General features: G+C 43.1%; 1 protein-coding gene across 7 annotated transcripts in view; it reads left to right on the top strand.

Annotated features, from left to right (window-relative positions):
- Positions 1-2,039: 2,039 nt before the first annotated feature.
- The window catches only part of ptpn12 (protein tyrosine phosphatase non-receptor type 12), a 41,863-nt gene continuing 18,541 nt past the window's right edge, over positions 2,040-25,361 (top strand). For all 7 annotated transcript variants that reach the window (XM_071909650.2, XM_071909651.2, XM_071909648.2 and 4 more), the window contains exons 1-8: positions 2,040-2,585; positions 19,677-19,785; positions 20,984-21,060; positions 21,306-21,401; positions 22,187-22,225; positions 22,718-22,789; positions 22,919-22,978; positions 23,331-23,473. In XM_071909650.2, the coding sequence (XP_071765751.2) occupies positions 2,484-2,585; positions 19,677-19,785; positions 20,984-21,060; positions 21,306-21,401; positions 22,187-22,225; positions 22,718-22,789; positions 22,919-22,978; positions 23,331-23,473 (698 nt within the window). In that variant the 5' untranslated portion in view covers positions 2,040-2,483. The remainder of the gene's footprint in view (positions 2,586-19,676; positions 19,786-20,983; positions 21,061-21,305; positions 21,402-22,186; positions 22,226-22,717; positions 22,790-22,918; positions 22,979-23,330; positions 23,474-25,361) is intronic.

Here is a 25,361-nt window from a genome sequence, read left to right as displayed (position 1 = left end):
CCTGGCTATCTCAATCTAGATTATATATCTGACCGATTAATCTGTTGGCTGGTAGCTGCTTCTTCACTCTGGGTCCTGTGTAATCTCTCTCTCTCATTCTCTATGTATGTATGTATGTATGTATGTATCTTTTCATCTGTCTATCTATGTCTATCTATCTATCTGTCTATCTATTGATCTATCTGTTATCTAACTGTTCTCTGTCTCTCTTTTTTCTCTGTGTGTGTGTGTGTGTGTGTGTGTGTGTGTGTGTGTGTGTGTGTGTGATCTAGCAGGGCAGATTATAATCCAGTGTAGGCTGTATGACAGGGTTACCTCAGATATTCACCATGATGTCAGACCTCAACATGTTTTCTCCTGTTGTGTGTGCGTGTGTGTGTGTGTGTGTGTGTGTGTGTATTAAACGACTGAATGTCATGACTGTTTCCTCTCCCACCGTTTGTGGATATTATATACTGTATATACGACATATATGTGGCTATTCATCTGTGTGTGAATGGAAATTATTTAAAGTTGGCAGCATGCAATGCTATTAGACATAAACAAGTTACATGCATGTTTGCACCTTTTTTTGTTCCTCTCTGCACAGTTTACAACTTTTGTAACTTTTTGTATCCTTTTGAGTGTATCCTTCAATATGAATTCTGGACTTTTGCACTTGATGGTACACAACAATCTGAGTCTAGAGCACAGTGAACATTAATGAACTGTATGAAAGAGAGAGGCACTAATGCTCTTTGATATATAGTTGAATGCCAAGCTGTATACCACAGAAAGAGAAAGTGAGGCAGAGTGACAGAGCGAGAGAGAGAGAGAGAGAGAGAGAGAGAGAGAGAGAGAGAGAATTTGAGATGACCCAGGGTGCAGAAGCAGCTATACCACCCAACAGATTAATAGCTCATATTATATAATCTGGATTTAAATAGATAGATAGACATACATACATACATTGCTAGATAGATATACACCGACAGAATGAGAGAGAGAGAGAGAGAGAAAGAGACAGAGAGAGAGGGATGGAGAGAGAGACAGCTCTGACCTCTCCCCAGGTCAAGAATGCAGCCTGACACCATGCATGCCTGCTTGTTTACTGCACTGCAGAAGAGTTTGTGTATGCATTTGTGCATGTGTGTGAGCGTTGGACTCTGTTTGTCTGTTTGTTTGAGCAAGGCACCTCACACGGTGTGAGTGTGTATATGTGTGTGTGTGTGTGTGTGTGTGTGTGTATGTGTGTGTGTGTGACCCCTGTGACTACGCGCCCAGGCCTTTGCTGTAAATAAGAAGCTGCTGTTTAGCAACTAGCTTGAATAAATGGACCTTAGAAGTAAAATTAAGGAGTTAGAGAGAGGTGGGTTTGGGTCAGGGGTTGATTAGAAAATGCATCCCCTTCTCCACAATAGATTTTAAGGAGAAATGTAAGGTAGCATCTGCCAGCCATCCCCTTATTAAAGTTTAATGACTCGCCCCCAGGTCCTCGCTGTGTTTATAGAAACCTGAAATAGCTAGTATAGCGTGTATCCCCGCCCGGCTTATAAACATTCTTAGAAAAGTTATATGCAGGACAACTTTTTGGGACAACTCTGATGGGCAACAATGGAAAAGGGGATGTTGCAGTAAAGGAACATGTTGTGATCAGTTAACATTTGATAAGAGTTTTGATCCTCTGTATTTGTTGCCTGTTACTGAGAGCGTTGCCCATTCACATTGCTCAAAAATTACCTTAGTGTATCACCACCTTTAACCTGAGCAGTAATGTAATGTCTATAATTTAATACAGAGCCTACAGTATAAACTTTAATAAGGCGATGCAATTCCACCAATGACAACGAAGAACTGTGACAAAAGGATAGACAAGCGTTCTTTCCAATCACACCCAGCCCTCTATTAGATCGACGTTCAAGCGAACCAATAAGGTTCTAATTCCTGGTATCAGCTGTCCAATCACAGGGAGGTATATGCTGGAAGGGGCGGGCAGATTTGTCAGTTGGTTTCACCCAGTCCGGATGTTCCCCAGTAGCGAAAAACGACCAACAGTGTGTGAATGTGGCAACCGAGGTAGACAGGGAGGGGTAGATAGACTGACCAGACCAGGGTTTTTGTCCTTTTTTCTTAATTTTCTTTTTCTTATTGAACAAAGTATCTATAGTTTATGATACGACACCTTTGTAAAGTTGTTTCTAGACCAGAAAACCCCGCCGCCGCTTTTCTTTGGGACTAGCCGATATCGTTTTGAAAACAGCACAGAAGAAAGAAGGAAAAGGAGAAACAACATGGGGCGATAATAAAAAAAGAAGGTGTTGTGAAACGACGATGACTCTCTGGGAGGACCCGTGAAGCTTATTTATTTATTTATTCACCCCCTTCCTTTTCCCTTGTGTGTTTTTTTTGTTTTTTACTTCTCCCCTCCAGCTACTTTGGGGGGTTGTTTTGGGGTTGTTTTTTTAAGGAAAAGGCTACGGGATAAATTACAAGGAGGCTGAAGGATGGACCAAGCCGGCATCCTGAGAAAGTTTATCCAGGGGGTGAAGGCCATGAGGGAAGGGGACGAGGAGAGGGGAGAGGACAACTTCGGCAGCGACTTTATGGTGGGTCAAAATTAGCCTCTGGATAATAGGAGGCTATCCATGCTTCCCTACTTCCTCTCTGTCTATCTCTATTCGTTATCCAAACCTCTCCCCCTCCCTAATTTCTCCCCCTTTCTCCATACTGGCCCTCCATATACCCTCCCACCGTCTGTAGGTTTTCTCTCTCCGCCAGAGGTGAGGCAGAGGCGGCCACACTCCTCTTTCCAGTCCCCCTTCTCCCTCTTCCTCTTCCTCCCATTTCCAGGCTTACATGGCGGCCTAGCATTGTCTCCCAAACCACAGACACCCCGGTCCTGTTTTTATAACAAACAAAACAAGACACATTCACGTCACCTTGCTAGTATTTTCAGCCCAGCAGTGATTTTAGCTAGGTTAGTGGGTAAATGGAGGTCTAATCTGCTGTAGGTTTGTGGCTTGTTTGCTTACTGTGTGTTGCCCTCATGTAAGCTACAGTCTGGTAACCATGCCTGATTGTTGGGGTACAATGCTGCTCCCTAATGGGAAATCACTACAGTATTCCTATAATATTCCTACCGGGACTCATAGCGTGTCTATGGTGCTTGAGCTCAATTTTTTTTTTTTTTTAAATCTCCTATGGTGTCACTATAATAGGCGATCCCTGTAATCTTCCTATAGGATATTATACATAGTTTATAGTTTTGCTGTGATATTGTAATTTAATCCTACTAAAATTTATCAGCAGATTACTATAGCCTTTTGGTTACTATAGTTCTTCTCCAGTAAATGTTGTTACCAGGGATGTAGTGTAAAGTAAACTGCAAAATAGAGCTTATGCCTAATTTTTAGACTGCCATAAATCTTCATGAAATAAAGATGGCATCAAACTGATATTAGTTATACAAGGATAGGGTCTTTTAAGGAGAAAAAATGATGTTTTTCTGAAAAAGAAAAAAAATCTATTGGTGTTTGTTTGCCATATGATGATCACTGACCAGAGGTCATACGTTTACCCACCTTTTTATTTACTACTAGGGCTACATCACCGGATATTACTGTGTTGCAATCTGTGAACTGAAAATAGGACTTCTGCTAGGCAAAAATAACAGTGCTATAGTAACATTTGTGTCATTGTCTGACTGCTAAACACCTTTTATTAAATAAGATCTTGTCATCTGTCCCATAACTGGATGGTAAATGCTAGCTCGTATTAACATATTGAATGCGTATTTCATTTATGTTCTGTACTGGCTCCAATGTAACTAAGTCTTAGTTAATGTGACTATTATTGAAGGCAATATAGGACACAAATGAAATAGCTTACAATATCATTTGGTGAGTTGTGTCGTTAGGTTAGATGTGTGTTTCCCTCACATATACACATAATTTTTGAGGGAGAAGTGTTTTGATCTAGGCTATGTGATGGCATTGCAGTTTGCTTGTTTGATAATGTTTGGAAAAGAGGCCAATCATGTACTCAGCGGCAGAATGGTTAACTTTTTCTCCTTTAGCCTACAGTTGTACACACACACACACACACACACACACACACACTCCCTTCCTACTTCATGCAAGCTGCTTGCTGGAGCTTGCAACATTCTTTCTTGGCCCATTTCATAACATTTTGTCCTGGCTGCAAAACCTGAGCTTTTTTGTATCTTAGACAGACTTGGGACACAAGCTACAAAATTGGACAGGCCTCTCTCTTTGAAAATAACTTTTTTGACTAATTCTGTGGCAAGGAGAACTCTCTCTCTCTACGTGTGTGTGTGTAATTGTGCGCCGATGACTTGGCCCGTCCTCTCCTTTGTGCATGTGGTTCAGGAAAAAAAGGGAGTTAGCGGATGTTGCGCAAAGACCCGACTACCAGGGGCGTTGGACTGTGTGAGAGGCATTGAGGAAGTGCTTTATGGATGAGGGAGGGAGAAAAAGGAGCTGAGACTAGCCTACTGTTGGCTTATTTACAGGCCATTCATTCCTTAATGTAGGTCATCAAAAATAAAGCTTATTTCTTATGCATTTACATTTTAGGCATTTTGCTGCCGCATTTATCCAGTGTGACTTACAATGACTGAGCAGGAAGAGGCTCTATCTTGCTCAGTGGCTCTTTGACAGGACACATGGTTGCTGATGGGATCAAACCATAGACTTTCCAGGACAGTATGGTCTCTCCACCCAAGAGGCTACTGTGCCGCCCTTATACATTTGGCTGCTTTTGCACAAAACGTGCAAAATTGCGAATGGTCTTAAACGACTTTGCTTAGTTTGAGTTATTGAAAGTAGAGTGGTGTCTTTTACCCACTTATTACAGAAAACTTTGACCAAATCTTTACATTCTCACGGAGCATGTGATGATATCAGCTCCCAGTTCTTTTTAACTTTAATTTATCCCGGCAGAGTTGACTGGGTAACTGTAGGTTCATTTCCAGCTCCGCCACACCTCTCATTCATGCATTAACACACATGGAGGAATAGGAGGGCATAGGAGCGCCTTGATCAAAGAGCGTTGTAATGGTAGTGGATGAGGTAGGGGAGAGTCCTTTCCCACCCAGACGGTTTTCCCAGCCTGTGAGGGGATTTGAACCAGCAACCTTTTGGTCACAAACCTGCTTCTCAAACCTTCAGGATGCCACTGATTGCATGTCCTGCCTCCATTCTGCCCCTTGTGATATCACTATTCCCTTTTTCAGTTCAGAATAGCATATGGTCTCTCTTTACCATATGCTGTCCTGTATAATATAAATAACATAAAAATCAATCTGAAAATGCATCCACTAAGGAAGCTGACATGCTGAAGGCACTTAGCTTATTGTCAACAGTATGGGATGCAAATAACTAGGGCTTCATGCTAGCTGTTGTCAGCTGGTAACAGTGGCCAGTGAATTCAGAGTTTCACCAGCCACTTAAATTATTTAGCAGACACACCAGCTTGTAGACAAGAAAACTTAGACTTATTAAGCACACGTGGGCTGTCTGCCAAAGTGCCAAGTAGAATTAAAAGACTTGTCAGCCACAGCCAACATGTAAGTGCATTTTGCTGGTTGCCGGTCTTCCAATTTCAAGCCCTACATACAGCATTCAGTATCTGGACTCAAACTCACAATGCTGCAAGCACATGGCGTGGGCTCCTTTGCCCACTGAGTCACCAGGACACCCTGACACAACACACACTTTAACTGCCTATTGTTCTCTATATATAGGATGCATTTTATAGACATAATTACAGTATTCTGGAAGGGCAAGGAGTCAGAGATTATATGCTTTGTTCTTTATTCATTCATGGCTGTCTGATGAAACAGAAATGTTTGAAATGATTTCAGCCTGGGACTCAAATTTGAGACGTGTTGTCTTCCCCTGGGATTCACTGAAACATGCTGGTGGTCTTGTCGTGTTAGAACCCATCAGAAACAGGCCTGCGACCCATTTTGTGTATCAGAATTAGTATGACTTTCTTTGCCAAGTGCAGTTACTGTTTAGGAATTTGTGTTAGTGGCATTGGTGCCAGGAGACATATCAACAACTGATGTAATTGCACGGCACATACTGATATGCATCATGGTGCAAGGACTAGAGGACCTCCCATGAAGTGCAAGGAGATGGTGTAGGAGACGTGATGGACAGTATAGATTTTGTGTCTGAGCCCATGGTTAAAGAAACACTGCTATATAGGAAGCATTTTTTGACATAATCACAGTGCTATTATAGTAAACCAAGAGTTAGATTATATGCTTCTATACTCACACAAATATATGATAACCTGTGTATGTGGCTATAATTTACAGCAGTGTTTCTTAAACTATGGGCTGCATCCCAAAATAGGCCTTGGGCCTGTTTCTGGTGAGTGTATTTTAGAGTATGATGTTTTAAAGCTGCACTAGGCAACTTCGCACATTTCTGACTCCAAATGACAGCGAGAGGTAGCCTAACTGTTTGAAAAAATGTAACTTCAATACCCAGAAATCATGTAACGTGATGTCAGTAAACCGCACACTGCAAGCTCATGTTTACCAACCCGACTGGTCTGTGATCGCTTCATACCAAAGGAAACCAAAGTGACGAGAGAGGAAAAGATCTAACGCTGGTGCGACCAGCTTTCTCTGGGTGGAGCGCTCGCTCTGCTGTTTAAGAGACAGTGTATTTCGCCCTTAAGTTTCAATTTGTCACTTCCTCTGGGCAGAGAAGCCTCCATACCCGACCTCAGAATTTAATATAAGCAAATAGGGAGAATGTATGGTGTCTCAGGTAGGGGGCATGTGATGTGCTTCTTTATTGCAGCCCCACTTTATGATATAGGCTGATAAAACGGGTGTATTTTTACATTAAAATATCTTGCATAGAATAGCTGTAATGTTACTTTTTTTTTCAGGTGACAGTCTTATCCTGAGTGACTTAAAATGGGTTAGGAGGTAAGGGTGCAGTGTCTAACTCAAGGCCAATTCGACAGGACACCCAGCTGTTGATGGACACACACTACCTGTAACCCTGGTAGTGTTAGGGCCTTGCTCTATTTGAGCTATACCCAGAACCTGGGATGAGCTTGGATCTGAAGGTGCGAGAATGTGTGAAATTTGGCTCCTGGGCTGAAAACGTAAAAAAAAAACTAGGACTACAGCTGTTTATAGCTGCACAGTTTTACTTGCACAGTAATAATGACTGTTATTCAGTAAAACTTAACAAGTCATTGTGTTTAAGTTTTGCCAGCGCTGAGATGAGCGTGCATGTGTGCGTGCGCACACACACTTGTACACACAGGGGTTTAGTTGGTATCGATGCATTAATGTCTGTGTAGACAGAAACGGGGAATACATGTGCGCACACGTGACCTCATGTGTGCGCACAAACACCCACCCACACACAGAAACCACCCAACTAACCAACCAAGGCCTGCTAACAGGTTTGACTAGGCTATCTGCTTTGGTGTCAATGTATGGGAGGCCGATTAGGGTGAAATATGTGCACATACACATTAAAAATGTGCACACGCATTCACACACACTCACATACGCACTGAAAACGTGCACACACGCACTGAAAACATGCACATACACAATGAAAATGTGCACATACACATTGAAAATTTCCGCACCCCACCACCTGAAAAATATTTTACGCGCACACACACACACACACACGCGTGGAGGGGCTCCGTGCTACACCGTTTCCAGTGTGTCCGGAAGTCAGTTCATTGCAACAGGAAGGTTTAGATTTAAAACTCAACCTGCCTTCCTGTTACACTGAAACATCTTCCGGGCGCACTGAAATTATTTTACACACACACACTCTGATACACACACACACACACACCTACACACACAAGTAGCCTATATGGCGCTGTGTGAAGGTGGTGGGGTGCAAAAATTTTCAATGTGTATGTGCACATTTTCATTGTGTATGTGCACGTTTTCAATGCGTGTGTGCACGTTTTCAGTGTGTATGTGCACGTTTTCAGTGCATGTGTGCACGTTTTCAATGTGTATGTGCACATATTTCAATGTTTTCACCCTAATCGGCCTCCCATATCAATGTAAGGAGGATATACATGCACACGCATGCAAAGGAATACGCACTCATGTGCACACACATTTATTTTTATTTTTTTATTTAACCTTTATTTAACCAGGTGAGTACCATTGAGATTACAAGATCTCTTTTTCGAGGGAGCCCTGGCCAAGATAGCAGCAATACAGATTTTCAAACAACATACAACACACAAACTCAAATTCACACACACAGACACACACGCACACCTACCTACCTACCCACCTACTTTTGGGCACACTGGGCACACCATTGCAGTCTAGACAGGGTTTAGACATAAGAGATCAGCCCCTGTGTGTGTGTGTGTGTGTGTGTGTGTGTGTGTGTGGCTGCCCCACCTCTGCAAGCAGATTACTCTCAAGCAGCACATCAAAGAAAGCGGGAATGTGCGCGCACACACACACACACACACACACTCTCCCCTAAACATGTGTCCTGTCTGGCAAACATAAAACACTCAGAGGGGAGGCAAGAAAATGAGATGTGACAATGCCAGACATGCTTATGTGTGTGTGTGTATTTGTGTGTGTTTGTGTGTGTTGGGATGTAGTAAACATTTCCACTGTCACCAGGGGGCTTCCTCTTTGCATTTCTGAGCTCTTTGTGTGTCTGTGTGTGTTTGTGTCTGTGTGTGTGTGTGTGTGTGTGTGTGTGTGTGCGTGTGGGCTTGTGTAATACAAGGGCATATAGGCTTCCAAATCATGTGCTGAAGGCTCATGCATGTACACACGCATACAAGTCATTGGTCAGTGATGCAAGGCCCTCAGTTGCTCAACTGCTACTTGTGTGTAACATGATAGACAGTTGGAGAGTTAGGCCTTTTGTGGACTTCTTTACTTGCATGTGTTCTGAAATTCACACACAAATAATTCAGAGTGTCCCATGCAGATGCACTGACAGGAGGGGAGGAGAATTGTGTCCAGATATTAGCCATATGCATGGTGTGTGTTTGTTTGTCTGACTGTGTGCGTATGTTAGCTTGCTTATGTGTGTGTGTGTGTGTGTGTGTGTGTGTGTGTGTGTGTGTGGGTACACACTTCAGGGGTAGGTTGCTGTTTTTGTGTGCGTGTGTGTGCCAACCACAGTAAGCCTGCCTCATGTTACTGTAACCAGAGTTCCCGATTTCTTTGGTGTCACAATTCTCTCCCTCCCCCCCCCCCCCCCCGCCTCCCTCTCGCCCACCCCCCTCTTAGGGCTTAACCCAGAAACCAGCCTTTTGCCCCTAAGCCGGGTGTTTCTCAGAAGAGAAGCAACAAAATATTTCCGCTCTGCAGTGTGTGTGTTTTTGTGTGTGCGTGCGTAGGAGGCTTTAGACGATGAAAGCAAGCTGACCCACCAGCACAGCTATAGAACTACGTCTCTTGACCAAGATACGAAGATCACACACACATGTAGAGGAAGTGATGCTGTAATGCCGTGTGTGTGTGTGTGTAATGTTTGACTTGGGTGAGAAAGGCTGACTTTGCTTGTTCTTCCAGTTTGAGTGAGAGGAAGTGGAGACATAGTGTAGCTCATCTTCTCGACCATGACAACTCATATACCACACACACACTCGGCAGCAGGGTGGACTTCACACCAAAATCATATGAATACACACATATTTATATACACACAATGCACATACAGAGAGAAAGAGAGTGAGAGCGAGAGAGATAGGCACATATTCGAGTGACAGTGGAAGCCTTAAAGCTAGGGAACCAGGCTTGTGAGCAGAAGGTCACCGATTTGACTCCTCATACTGGCTGGGAAAATCTGAGCGCGGAAGTGATTTAATACACACACACACATACACACACAGTGAGGTTCTGTCCCAGATGATGGGGATTATATGCGGATGTATCACATCTGCTTCCTCCTGTAGGCCTAGATCCAGAGTGGGAAATTACCCCCAGCCGCGAGCAAATACTGGTAAATTTTGGCTGTGTTGGTAAGTGTGTCTCCTCACTCACAAAAGCATAAAGTAATGCTTCTTTATTTGCACAGCAGCAATCAGTTAATTTACGCTTTTATGAGTGCGCACATCCTTTTGCATGAGTCTGCACCCATTTTATAATCAGGAAGTTTCGGCTTGAGCGTGACAGTGTGTCTACTCAAGCAGACACTTTGACAGCGCAGCCAACCATCATCAATTTCGCTGGTAAATTGGTAAAAGTGGCTGATGAATTTTTCGAATACACAGCGGCTGGTGGATAGAACGGTTTATTTCACAGCCCTGCCTAGATCCCCTGTCACTACTATTGAATGCTCTTTTGCCTACAATTTAAATATTTTTCCTTCTTACGCTGGGCGTTTGGGGCACTAAAAATGCAACAGCTTGTCCTTTTCATAATATGAAAATAATCAGAAAAGGAAGCCAGCGCTTTAAAGAGAGCTTTATAGTGGATTTACAAACTTATGAATGATTTCCCCATTGATATCCATGTAGTGGGTTTTAGATGGGGCTAATGGGTTCCAAGCTCAACTCACTTTTAAAATGTTTTCATTGCATTTATTTTTTATTAGATGGGGATGACATGCAGTGAAAATGATGTCATGCTTTACTGATCCCCATAGGGAAACTCAGGTCAGGCTCAGCTACAGAACAGCACCACTTGAGCTGGTAGGGATGCGGCGTCTTGCTCAACGACACTTCAGCAGATGCTTGCTGACATGGGGAATTGAACCCAGTTGAAGGACAGTGTCCCTGCCCAATATATGCCTGCCTGTCTGTCTTGTGTGTCTTACTTCGTTCTAAGGCTTTTCTCAAGGCATGCTGCAATATTCGGCGCCCTTACTAGCTGCTCTCTCCCCCTTCTCTTCTCCCTCTTCCTCATCTATTTCGTTCTTTCCCCCTCCACTTCTTTCTACTCTTCCCCTCTGCTGTTCTTTCTCCCTCCCTCCATCTCTTTCCTCTCTACATCCCGCCTCCTGCTCTTACTCTCTCTGTCCTTCTTCTCTTTCCATTTTTGAGCTTGCCCTCTCCCTTGTCTCTGTATTTCTTTATCTGCCCATGTCTCCTTCTCCACCATCCACCTCTCTCTCTCTCTCTCTCTCTCTCGCTCTCGCTCTCTCTCTCTATCTCTCTCTATCTCTCTCCCTCCCTTCCCTCTATATTTAGCTGTCTTAAGCCAGGGTAGATGCCCACTCTCTGGCGTTGTAATGGCACACACACACACACACGCACACACACACACACACACACAGATACTTCATTATTCAAAGGGAACACTACAAGTAGGCCTATGTGTGTTTTGTGTATGTGCGTCTTCCTGAGTCTGTGTGTATGTGTGTGTGTGTGTGTGTGTGTGTGTGTATGTGCCTGAGATTTGAGCCCCCATAGGAAGTGGGCAACCAGAATGACGGTGGTTTTGATTGGCTGGTTTACCGGGTGCGCTCAGTTCAGCCCAGGTGCTTCCTGCGGTCAGTGTGACCATGCCAGTGACCACATACACACAGACGCGTGAGCAGAAACAGACACACACACATTCACATGCACAGATGCAGGTTGGAGACGGATACATGCACACAGTATTCTTCTAGGGCTTCAGGCTTTTTGGTGTTAGAAATGGGATTTCTTTAAATGTATTTCCGAGATTTCAGGGGTTTTGGATAAACAATTCCTATTCCTTTCGGGGATTCCTATTTTTAACCATTATGTTCTGCTTTTTGTGTCGTCATGTTCACACGCTGAACTGATCAGCTTGAGAGCAGCTGACTTGCATAACAGAGGAGACATACAGTGATTCTTTCTCTCAGATGGTTTTAAGAATTGAAAATGAAAGACTGAGAGACAGAGAGAAAGGGAAGTCTGTTGGCTAATTAAGCGCAACACATCCTGCTTTACCCCAGTGAATGACTGTAATTACACCCTCCTATGCGCGTGTGTGATGTGTGTGTGTGTTCATGTTCATGTGTGTGTGACAGACCATCACCACACGCTCCTTTGCCCACTTATAGCCATTCTGTTCCACTGACCTATATTGGCCATGCAGTGGCAATGCAGACTTCACACTCCATTTGTGCGTGTGTGTGTGTGTGTATGTGTGTACATGCGTGGCTCCGTATAGCTCTTGCTTGGCAGCTGATGCTAGTCATCAAACATAATCTTCTTCTAAGATCTTCAGCTAATGAGAAGGATACACACACACACACACACAGAGTCCAGACCCCTGACTCATGCTAGTGGACAGGGTGGGGTTCCGTATTATTTCCTAAGTGATTGAACCTGATTACTGAGACTAAACTATTGTGTTTAACTCTTAAATGTAGACACCTTACACACTTCAATAAGAGTATCACAAAAAACACTTCATGATGATGATGATGGTTGTTTATATCATCACCCCTCCTTCCTCCACAGCTTTCAACGAAATTCATTTGAGTCATTGATTAATTTCTTCATTTAAAATGTATTTGTAGTCGTCATATTTCACTGAATATCTGAACCTAACTTTGTACCCTTTCCAGTCTTGATCCACCTTCTATCTGCTCTGGGACTTTAAATGCCACATAGAGAGAAAGAAAGAAAAAGAGAGAGAGTGCCGAAAGAGAGGAAAAGAGACAGAACGCCAATAACGCTTATTGAATTGACAGGGAGAGAGAGACGGAGAAAGAGACTGATGGAGAGCCGTACAGAGCGAGCCCTTTTAGTATCTGTGTTGTGTAGCGGTGCATCTTTTCCCCGCATAGCTCACAGTGTGAGAGATGGATTTTTCTGAGAGCACTGTAAGAGGTGACCTATTTTAGCTCGTGTGTGCGGCGGTGTCTGTGTGATTGCGCGCTCGAAGGTGACCGTGGGTACAGCCTCTCTGCCACTAGCACTCGACGCCCCCACTTCCTGGCCACACGCACACACACACACACTAACACACACACAAACCTTTTTTTTCCCACCAACAACCGCTGCTACCAGAAGAGCATATTTTCTGCCAATCAGTACTTACTGCTGAGTTAGAGAAAGAGAATGTGTTTCTCTGTGTGTGTATGTGTGTGTGTGTGTGTGTGTTTGAATTATTCAGTGTGCCAGGGAAGTACAGCGGTGCTGACTTATTCAGCCAGGAGACGGAAAGTAGGTTAGACGCACTAACAACTACCATCCATCTCTCTCTCTCTACCTATCCACTGCATCTCTCTGTCACTATTTCTGTCTCTTTCGCCTCTCCTTTTAGAGCTCTTCCTCTCTCTTTCTGTCTCTATCAGGAGCTCTGTTGACATTTTTTTTAGCTCTATTGCTCTCTCTATCTTGCTCTCTTTTTCTTGCTTTCTAGCTAGCTTTTGAGCAATGCATCAATGTGTTTATCGCTTTCTTTTTCTCGCTCTCTTGTTCTCTTTCCCATTATCTTTCAATCACTCTTTCTTTCTTCTCTACTACTCTCTCTCTCTCTCTCTCTCTCTCTCTCTCTCTCTCTCTCTCTCTCTCTCTCTCTCTCTCTCTCTCTCTCTCTCTCTCTCTCTCTCTCTCTCTCTCTCTCTCTGCCCAGTAACTGCCCTGGCATCCTCAAGTCTCTTTAGTCCAAGTCAAGTCATTGTGAAGAAATGTGTGTGTGTGTGTGTGTGTGCACATGTGACTCAAACGTCTTAGTTTGCACCCTGAGGGGGGTCTGTGAAGTTGGTACTGGGCCTTTGGGGGCAACGCCCTGTGTGTGTGTGTGTGTGTGTGTGTGTGTGGTAGTGGAAGTTGAGCGCTCACAGGAAACTGGCCAACTCACTCATGCTGTTATACCACATATTTCCTGACAGATAGATGGAGAGACTAAGAGAGTGATAGAAAAAGCGGGGAAGAGAGATAGAAATGGGAGAGAAGACATGAGACGGGTGTTATCAAATTAACTGTCTATTATTTTAATAATTTGTGCTTGTTAATTTTGCTGCTTATGTAATTCCAACGATACACACTGTTTTGCCATACAGTTCGAGAGAGAGAGAGAGGGAGAGAGAGGGAGAGAGAGAGGGAGGATTATAACTGGGGTGATCCATGCCTAAAGTAATGTATGCACTCAAGGCACTTAGGATAGAAGCGTTCACCAAATGTTGTATGTGACAGAGAGAGTTTGTCATCCTAAATAATCATTCAAATTTTATAATTTTGTTCCGACAGTAAGTATTTCATGCTTATTTGAATACTACTTGGAGGGTGGAAGGGAAGGAAGAATGATGTTCTGAATGGGAGAAAAAGGGATGACGTGTAAGGGAACGAAGGAGGGACGGAGGGGTAAAAGATGGACCGACTGATAGAAGGCAGGAAGGAGAAAGAGAGAGAATAGTAAAACTGACGTAATTTTGAAAGAGCGACCAAAGGATGCCTTTCTTTCAAGTCTTCCCTCTCTTTCTCCTTTTCTGTCAGACTTTCTCTTTGCAGTTCAAAGTTATCACACTTAATCATTTTGGAGAAGTAATTTAGCTAGTAATCGTGGTATAACAAACAATAATTGATATTCTCTCTCTCTCGCTCTCTCTCTCTCTCTCTCTCCGCACCCCCCCCCCCCTCCATTCAGAACAGAAGCTAGTCCGAAGTGACAGTGTGTGTAAAGGGAGCATGTGAATGAACGAGAGAAAGAAGGAATAAAAGAACCCATTAACTTAGTTACCAAGAGCCTCTTGAAAGCCTTGGCTCTCCTCTCTCTCTCCTTCCCTCTCTCTTTCTCTCCCTCCCTCTGTCCTCTCTTCAACAGCCTTGGTTCTCCTGCTCCTTCGCCTTCATCTTTTTCTCTCCCTCCCCAACTCCCTCCTTCCCTCCCTTTCTCCTCTATTTTAAAAAGCCCAGTTTCTCCTCTCCTCCTCTCCTTCCCTCTCTCTTTCTCTTTCCCGCATGTTCCACCGCTCTTGTCCTTTCTGCTCAGTAAAGGTTCAAGGAAGGCAAGGAAGTTCAATGTCTCTCTCTCTCTCTCTCTCTCTCTCCCTCTCTCTCTCTTTTCCTCCCCCTCTCTTTCTCTCGCTCTCTCTCTGCCTCTCTCTGCTTTATTTCCCTTGCATCCTCCAGCAGGCTTTGCCATTGTTGGTGTGTGTGAGTACACGCACATGCTTGTGTGCGTGTTTGTCTGTGTATGTGAGTGGTGTGTGTATGTGTCTCTTTGGTGTGTATGTCTGTGTGTGTTTTACGTAACAGAGGAAGTAAGAGTAATTAAAAACAGGGTCTGTCTGTGGGACAAAGGAAAGCAGAGAGAGGGAAAGAAAAAAGGAGAGAGAAAGGGCGAGACGGTAGCTGGCTCTCCATCCAAGGATTTTTTGTTTTTGCAATGATGTATCAAATTAGAAAAGCTGAATAGAAACATCAATATTCAATAAAATTTCCCGAGTGCTGCAAAAGCTTTTAAACTCGCTCAAAGTGGATTTTTTTGTCAATAAAGAAATTGTGATAAATAGCTCTTGAAACGCATTTATCAAATAAATAATGACATAGGCTTGGCACGGCTAGTTCAGTTTCACTGCAGTTCAAAAGTGGCTTTAGACATTGTGAAGTGTAAAATATCTGTCCACCACGACCTCCCAGAAATGCTGGCTGCTGTCTCTATCTGATGGAAACACTAATTGACATTTTATTTTTTTCAGCATTTTTCAGATGTTTTTGTGCGATTTGCTTGGATTGAAACATAGCTAAAGAGAGGGTAAGGGAAGGAGAGAATAACATTGAGGGTTCACTTTTGAGTTATGCACTCACCAGCATCGGCATCATAGTGGCATACTGTCCATTCTCTACTATTATTCATTATTCATATCATTATAGGTACAACAGTGATGTGGCAAGTTACGAGGCACAGCCGTCGGCATCACAGAAGTACCTTTAATCACAGTTAAGAACCCCATCAGGATTATTATGGATTTTACACATTGGCTACCCATCCTTGTCTAAATAAAAGCACATAGAGATTGCAAATTGCCATCCTGGTTACCACAAGAATTTGTACATCAACTTTTCCCAGTGGCTTTATGGGAAATATTATAGCATGGTTGGAAAGCGTCATTGGCTGCTGAAACTACCTGGACTACCTAGGCTGGAAGGTTGCTAGCTTGATCCCCTAAACTGAGAGTAGGAGTTGTAAAGCAGGTTTTACATGTGCTGAAATGTCTTTGAGCAAGGCACTGAAGTCGTTACTTTCCAGGTGTGCTCACTGCACTGTGGCTAATCCTACTATTTTACCTCCAAGGAAATACATATTGTGGTCCTGTGAAAACATATTGATAGTTTTTCTCCTGATTGACAGCTGACATCGTCTCCCATGTGCAGAGTATAGATGGGCTTTAATGGGAGAATCAACCAGTGTTTCTCAATTCTCTATAAATGAAGTGAAATAGCCTGTGAAAGGAAAAATGTAATCATCCTTTCAGTGTCACAGGTCACTGTTCTGTGCATGCTCGGCTCGCTCCCACATAAGGGGGTTGTGAGTTGGGGGGGCATCGCAAACCATCACAAATCACTGTTAGAGGATGAGGGGCTCGCCTTTCCTCTCATTGTGTGTGTGTGTGTGTGTGTGTGTGTGTGTGTGTGTTTGTGTCTGTCTTCCTGGGCTCTGGCCCAGCACAGAAGCAGACCTCTGTTGGAAATGTAATTCACATGAGGCCAGAGGAGCTCTAATGCTATTACCACACACACACACACACACACACAGAGCTGTGTGTTGCCGCCCACAGTCTCTGTGTGTATCTCTCACTCAAACTCCCTTTTTCTCCCTCTTTTCCGCTCTCCCTCAGTTTCTACTCTCTGTTTGTGTCTTTCTGGTGTGCAAGATGAATATGTAAAACTCATTATGTCTGTAGTGTTTTTGTATGCTGCTAGTCTGTGCTGTGTGTGTGTTACTAGTGTATACAGTGAGTGCTGTCAGTGTGAAACCACGCTGAAGCACAGTAATCAAAAAGTCACCTTTCAGAAATACAAAAACAGGTTAATGGCACTGATGCCCATGTATTTTTAACATTTTATAATGCACGGTCCCAGGGTGGAGAGAGATTCAGCTGTGAGTTACAACTTTGCATTTTAAACAACAATGTCCAAAGAGTTTGCTGCATGGTGGTGGTAACTGATCATGCTGAAAAGCAGACAAAAAAGTAACTGAAGAAGTAAGAATGTTCTCAACTGTACAGTCTTGTAGTGGTGGATCACTTTGTTTACTAAGCATTTTCAAATATGGCAAAAATGTAATTGAATGGAATGGTGAAATGGAATTAGGACTATCTGGAATATCGAGTGAAGTCTGTGTGTGTGTTTGTGTATCTGTGTCTGTGTGTATTAATGTGTGTTAATACTGTAAATGACTCCGCAGTAGTACAGTAGTAATGCCACTCATGCTCGAGAGTGAAAAGCGAAACAGAGGAGAGACGGGAAGAAAGGCGGAGGATTGTGAGCCTCAGGAAATCAGGATGTACAGTACATGTCCATGTTACAGTAACATGAGGAAAGCTTACAGTCGCTGCCAGAGAGAGAGAGAAAGAGACGGAAAGAGGAGCGACAGGCAGAGAGAGAAGAGGTGGAACCATTTTTTCACACGAGGCTCCAGAAGCCTGAACGCCCACGCTGACTTTCTCAGAGACTCGGGGAGAGAGAAAGAGAGAGAACGAGAGGGTGGAGGGAGATGGAGAGAGTGAGAGAAGCAGAGGCAGAAAAAGTGGAGTGATGCCTAATTTCTTCTCTCTTACAGAGAGAGGGAAGTGAATGAAAGGAACAGAGAGACAGAGAGTGAAAAAAGACCCTTGAGCGCGATGTGTCATGTGACTGCTATCAAAGTCAAGCAGGAGTGTTTCATGTTACAGAACTCTTCATGTTCTTTTGAAGTTTCTTAAAAGTTCCTCTATGACACTCCAGGCCTCAGCGGAGTCGTGAATTAAAATGAGTTGTGCCATAAATTTCACTGAAAGTTTCAAAAAGTCACTTAATTTGTAGGTGGGCCACTGCACTGCTTGCATTAACCCTGTCTCAAATGTCTATTAAAAAGAAATGGGTTGTTGGGGGCGTCCTGGTGGCTCAGCTAGCTAAGGCGCACACCATGTACCTGTGACATCTAAGGTTCAGATCCATCCTGGGACCTAAGTCGCATGTTTTCCCCCCTGTCTTTCCTGTGTCTTGGCACTGTAAATGCCCAAAAAATGTGCAAAGAAGGTATAAAAATAGCCAAAAACTGCTTTAAAAAAACATGCTCATGCTCGACAGCTAGAAAATGTATAAGCAATATTTATTTGAAGATGGACAAAACATTTTCACCACTTCAGCCTTCATCAGTGTCTGTGGACTGGAAGCCCCTTCCTTCTTATAAAGGATGTTTGTGGGTCACAGGTGAAACCAATCAGTTCTATCAAAGCATATTGATTTAAATGAATGTGATTGCAGAATGAATCTTAACACACTTGGATGCAAGTTTTCAACACATTCAAGATTTTAGTGCCTTTTTCAGGGCCTTAAACGAAATGTGTAGGAGAGTGAGATGCTATTGCTTCGAAGATTTTCACACACACTTTGATTTGTAGGACATAGATTCAGCAGAAGAATACCTTGTTTAGGAGACAGTCTCTGGTTGCTGTCACTAATTGGAAAACAACAATACTTGTGTTTGCGTTGATATGATATTCTTCTTTAATGAGAAAACCCCGCCCTTGTTGCCTCTTAAGAACTTCTGTTCTGGGCCACAGCGTCCGAGGACAGCTCGTTCTGCTGCGGCCTGCTGTCAGACCAGAGAGGCTGTAATTGTCCTGTTCCCATTAACTCAGTGTGTCTTCATTAGTGTCAGTTACCATTAGATCTGCCCAAGGTTACTCCATGCACTGTCACGCAAGGAACAGGGAGAGAGTGTGTGTGTGTGTGTTTTAGGAGAAGTAGGTGTGTGTGGTTAGAGTGTGAGAGGTAGGGTGGGGCGTAGGAGTAGTTGGTGTGTGTGTGTGTGTGTGTTGCTGTTTTGTGTGTTACACAATATGTGTGTGTGGTAGTTAATGTAAGTTAAGGGGGTGAGGGAAGGGTCAGTTGTGTATGCTCATGTCCATTTTGGAGTCAGTGTGTGTGTTTGAATGTGTGTTTCATCATGTGTGCGCGGTAGTTAAAGTTTGTTGACTTGTTAGTGTAGCTTGTGTGTGTGTGTGTGTGTGTGTGTGTGTATATGACAGCTTGAAGAGCCAAGAGAGATAAAAGAGCAGCGCTGCAACATTAAGCCGGCTGAATGAATAACTCTACAGTAGAAACACCACAGATCAAGAAAAGGCCTGGGTTCCACTCCCAGCAGTCTGAGCAATGCTCTCTGAAGCTCTCTGTCTCATACAATATACAAGAACTCCTGTCTGACTGAGAACTTATATCACAGGTTGTATTACATCACCCTCCTCTTCCTCCTCTCTCTCTTGTTTCTCTCTCCACTGTGTGTTGCCCAAGAAAAGCAGAAAACATGAGTACGTAACATTTTCCTTTTCCTCTGTCCTGTCTCACCCACAAAGGTTAAGTAGGTTAATACTGCACGGTACATACAAACAAATCCTATTGCAGTTGCGTAATCTCTGTAGGTGAGAGAAAGGAAAAATGAGATGAGTTTATTACTCTGTTTTCTGTCTGCCGGAGAGAGAGAGCGAGCAACAAAATGAAAGGCAGAAAGAGAAAGAGCAAACAGTTAACGTGTTTTTCTCCTCTGTTCTTGTCTGTTTCAGAGGTTACGGCGGTTATCAACCAAGTACCGGACGGAGAAGATCTACCCCACCAACGTAGGAGAGAGAGAGGAGAACGTCAAGAAGAACAGATACAAAGATATACTGCCGTGTAAGTCCTTGGTAACACACACACACACACACACACACACAAATGCATAGGCAGAGTGCACAGATGATCTCTCTGTCTGTCTGTTGATCTATTAGAGAGAGAGAGACAGGGGGAGGGACTTGGAGATATAATGTCCATTTCTATGCTGATGATAGTCTCTTGTATGCCATGGGCTCCACTCCAAACCAGGCTCTTACTAGATTACAGTCTGCCTTTGATGCTCTCCAGATATCGCTCATCAATCTCAAACTCATTTTAAACTCAGACAAAACAAAGTGTATGTTGTTCACAAAGACTCTCACTACTAATACTGCTAATCTTAATGTCCATACACTCAGCGTCTACTGCTTTTTATAAGGTATGTCTCTGTATGTTGCTGACTCCCTGACTGCTGGAACATGTGACTGAATGTTTTTTTTTTGCATTTACCTGATTAAATAAAGGAAAAATGAAAATGAGAGGGAGTTGGATGGAGGGAGACGTATAGGGAAAGAAAGAAAGACCGAAAGACAGAAAGAAGGAGGGGATTGGAGGCAGCAAGAGAGAGAGACGTAGGCCTACATGAGAAAGTACACTCAAAAGAATGCACATGCATATAGAAATATGTACATTTATACAATGATATGTTGTCATGTAATACCTGATTATCTCTCTCTCTCTCACTCTCTCTCTCTCTCTCTCTCACACACACACACACACACGCAGAGTGCTCTCTGTACTTAATGACCTCGGAGCAAGCTTACATGACCCAACATCTGTCCTGTCATTTTTTTTTTATTCCTTCATTGCCCTTTTCTCCTTTGTCCGTCCATCCATTCATTCATTCAGGCTTTTAGTGAATGAGCTGCTCATAAGGCAAAGGAAGGAGGGTACATCCGCAACAGATGTGTACTCACACACACACACACACACACGCTCAGGAATGATGATATTGCTGTGCGTTCCATTAACCTCTTTACACTCCATTTTGCTCTGGTTTTTCCCTTGTCCTTGTTTGCCCTCTCTTTATTTCTCCCTTTCTTTCTCTGTCTTTCTCTCCCACTCTTTGTTTCTTTTTCTCTCTGTCAATCTGCTTGTCCCATTCTCTCTCTCTACTTCTTTCTTTCTGCATCTGTCTCTGTCTGTCTAAGTGTAATAACAAAATAATTTTAAATGGATGAAAGTAATTGTTTCTGTCTCTCCCTCTCTCTCCTCTCAGTTGATCACAGTAGGGTGAAGCTGGCATTAAAAACGACCAATCAGGACACAGATTACATCAATGCCAATTTCATCAAGGTAAAAAGCAGACAGAAATCAAGTTGCTTGGCTTTGTTTTCTGACACGCTGTTTGAATTTAGTGTTAGAAAAAGTTTTTATCCACATCCAAAGTCACATTACATAAAGGATTTTTATGATAACACTGTACGTTTTTAATGTGTGAATTTGTGAAAGGCACTGTGAAAGATTTAAAACTAATTAAAGTGACCCTCTGTTTCTCTTTCTGTCCGTCTCTCCCTCCCTCCCTCCCTCCCTCTCCCCAGGGAATGGATGGCCCAGAGGCCTACATTGCAACTCAGGGCCCGCTGCCTAACACTGTCATCGACTTCTGGAGAATGAACTGGGAGTACAACATAGCTGTGAGTGTGGCTTATAGGATGGAGGGAAGGAGAGAGGGATGGATTCATAAAGGGAGAAATAAGGAGGCAGTTAAGATGACAAAAGCCCCTCTGCCTTATTGAATGAGTCTGGGGAGTTGAACACAGCTTTGGGTGTGGGTTACTGATGGATGAAGGGACAGAAATAGATGGGCGAAGAGGGCAATGGGTAAGATATTATGTTACTTAGAGATGGATCTGGGAGTACAGCATAGCTCTGTGTAGGTATTAGTTATAAAAGCTGAAGTGTTAGTAATTAAAATAAATGTTTCATATGGCTGTGATGAATTAAAAGGCAGATGGGGAGTGCTAATGGTAGGGCCAGATGGACAGATAAAGGAGGGAGGGGGGGAGGTGCAGTTAGGTCTACCTAGCACTGTCAAAAGCTCGAGATAGCAGCTGTGATTATTATCGATGGAGAACCACAGGGAGGGGATGGGGAGATACAGTGGTGAGAGTGAAAACTATGATCAGAATAGCCATTCTTTTTCATTTTGTTATTGTGCTAACTTCACTAAAAATAGTGAAGTTGAACTATTCTCAGTTTGCCCACGGGGATCATTAATGCTTTGTCTCATCTTATATTATTTTGCCGGGGACTCCTCGGGACCCTTGGGAGTCCCTGGACCTCATTTTGGGAACTACAGCGTTACATAAATAGAGCATTTTGGATTGAACAAAACGGTGTATTTTTGGACAGTATGATTTAGCTGTGAGAGGTTGAGTCTAAATATTGACTGTAATCCTTCCTGTTTGTGTGTCTGCAGGTTATTGTAATGGCTTGTCGAGAGTTTGAGATGGGCAGGGTAAGGCTGTGACATTTAATCTGTGTGTGTGTCAGTGCAGGTATGCATGTGTGCAAATGATGCATCTGTGTTTTATATTTTGTGTTTTTGCATGTCTGAGTGTGCTTGTATGTTTTTTGTTTGTGAAAGATATAATGTGTGTGTGAGAGAGAGTGAGAAAGATATGGTGTGTGCGGCCGAAAGCAATTACCAAAGCACTGAGTCAATTTGCATTGATCCTGCCCTAAGCTTGTCAGTGTTTCTGGTCAAGGTGTTTACTGAGCTAATGATGAAGTGCGACTGATAGCCCTGATAAGGTGTATTTGCTTCTGTGTGTGTGCATTTGTTTAAACCTGTACATGTCTCACTTATACTTTCTTTGTAAATTTGTTTGTACATATCACATTAAGTCTGTTTCTGAAGACAGAAGGCATCTGTACACAGGAAGTTGTGGTATCTATCATGTGTTTGCTTGTCAGCTAACTTCTCTGTTCCCTCTTCTTCTCTGGTTAGAAAAAGTGTGAGCGGTATTTCCCCCTGTTAGGGGAGGAGCCCATGTCTTTCGGCCCCTTCAGAATCTCCTGTGTAAGTAGACAAATCTCTAATATTACAGCTGTGTGTGTGGCTGTTTAACTAGGGATCTGTCTGTTTTTCTGTGTGAATTTCTCACATTTTGTTCTGTTGAGTGAAAGTGTTTTCTGTCTCTGTTCTCAGGAATCGGAGCAGGCCAGAACAGACTACTTTATCAGGACTCTGATGGTGGAGCATGAGAATGTAAGTTCTCTGACTTAATCTGATTTTTCGCCTTTATTTATCCTGGGAAGAGATTTGCTGAGCACACATGCTTTTTTTTCACCACTGCCCATCTTCATATTCATCCGGTTACACAGTCGCACCTGGCAACCGCCCAGTACAACCACAGTCTTCTGCTGTTGGCCACTGATCAGCTCCACTGGAGCGACTGAGGGTTAAGTGCCTTGTTCAAAGGCATTGTGACAGTAGTTGTTTACTGAGACAAGAGCTTTACACTTTCACTTTCCTCACACAGATTTTCCCAGCTGGTCTGGTGATTCAAATCGCCAAGCTTGAAGGCCTTTAATAATGTTTCTCCTGTGTCTCCCTGCAGGAATCTAGGAGGTTAACTCAGTTCCATTATATGAACTGGCCGGATCATGATGTCCCCTCATCGTTTGACTCCATACTGGATATGATAGCACTAATGAGAGAATACCAAGAAAATGATGATGTTCCTATATGTGTGCACTGCAGGTAGGTTTATGCATACAACACGCACACAAACCGCTACATATGCATATGAGTTAAAACACCATTTGAAAAAAAGTAACACCTATACTTTCAAAAAAACTTCTCTTGGAAAATAATTTACGTTGTCAGTTATTCTAAGGCTGGGATCAGACTTAAGCCCTAATGCATTTATATTGCTGCAAACTGTGTGCAGAATAGAGAGTTGAATTCAATGTCATTTCTGACAACTTCATAGAAAGCTAGTAAGAAATGGGGGAAAACATTTGTTTCAGTTCACCCATACATACAATCAACTCATAAGTAGAATATATCCAATTCATACAACACCTGCATCATAATGCAGTGCATCTGCAATGGTAATGGATTATCATATTTTTTAAACATTGTTGAATTTCAAGTAACATTGTTATGGAAGGACGTATATGCATAAAATCTTGTCCCACACTGGTATTGATTAGACTAGATCCAGACTCCTGAATCACTGGTTTTCCCTTTCACTTGTTTTCTCTTTTTCACCACCTTACTATTTAGAATTTTCACGATTCATGGGATTGCCTGTTATTTTCTCTGAGGAGGCAGTGTGAGTGTACAATAGGGGGCCAGGGAGGGTTTGAGTCTTTGAAGCCAAGTTTCGACACTGTGGAGAAATATTGCAGTAGTGGCTGGACCCAACACACACAAATGCAAATCGAATGCCAGTAGAAGAACAAATTAGTGAGTTAATCTTGGTTGCATTTTTAACATTCAACTACTATATAGATTTGGTCCTATTTGTGGTTTGGCGTTTCATTGTCTCAGATGAATAAACTACTGATTCAAAATCAGGCAGAGGACCGATTCACTATAATTTACTACTGTGCTGCCATTTTGGACTAAACCAGCTGAGCCAGGACTGACTTTTGCATTAATACTTTACTTCTGATTGCTGCGGCTGACTACAGGCTCTTGACTGCTGTACCCAAAATGCCAGCGACGTGGCAGCAAATGGGCTACAGCAGAACGGCTGCAAGAACACGGAAGTAGTAATGAAAATTGGCTTCAGGCTGCGTTTTACGAACAAACAAGAGAGACTATTTGCTATTAGTGGTGTGCTGGCATAGGGCAATCTCATGGAAGTTGATGTTGGGCTGAAGGCCTTTAGTCTGTGTTGATATGTACCCGTCTTAGTGAAGCAACTCTTTGCTACAGTGAGTAGTGAGGTTGCTCTAGACTGAGGATTTAAATGTCATCGGTTTAGGCAACGATGAATTTAAGAAAGCAGCCCCAAAGACAGCTGGATCAGTTCTATGAAAGAAGAAATTCAGATGGTTAACAAGAGTATACGAATGAAAACAAAACAACAAAACAAAACAAAACTAAAGTGATACTGAGGCTAGATCCTGGCTAGGTACTGGGTCCTCTGCCACACACACACACACACACACACGCACACACACACACACACACACACACACACACACACACACACACTGTCTCCATGTGTGTGTAATCAGGTATAATGAGCAGCCTGAGGACATTTCCTGGTTCCTCTGTTACACAGCAGGACTTAAAGCTCTGTGCGTGTGTGTGTGTGTGTGTGTGTGTGTGTAGAGTAACCTTGAGTGGGAAGAGATATGCATGTGTGGAGCAACCGTGCTAGTTAGACAGACTAGCAGAGGATTTTCTAACAGCGTGAGATGTTTTATGATTGTGTGTGTGTGTGTGTCAGACATGATGTCACATTATCTCAGCTTCTGTGAAGCTTCTGTCTCCATCCTGTCTCGAGGATGGGTTGCGTACGCACATGTGTGATTGAGTTTTTTTTCAGTATTTACTCTCTTGTGTGGTCCAGATGACAAACAAGAATAGAAATCCCTGAGAGTGGGCACCTGTGAGGAGCGAGTTTCTTTGT

The sequence above is a fragment of the Centroberyx gerrardi genome, chromosome 24, assembly GCF_048128805.1.
Source record: "Centroberyx gerrardi isolate f3 chromosome 24, fCenGer3.hap1.cur.20231027, whole genome shotgun sequence".
NCBI lineage: Eukaryota > Metazoa > Chordata > Actinopteri > Beryciformes > Berycidae > Centroberyx > Centroberyx gerrardi.
Note: the sequence above shows the minus strand (reverse complement) of the source record. Positions and strands in the feature narration are given on the sequence as shown.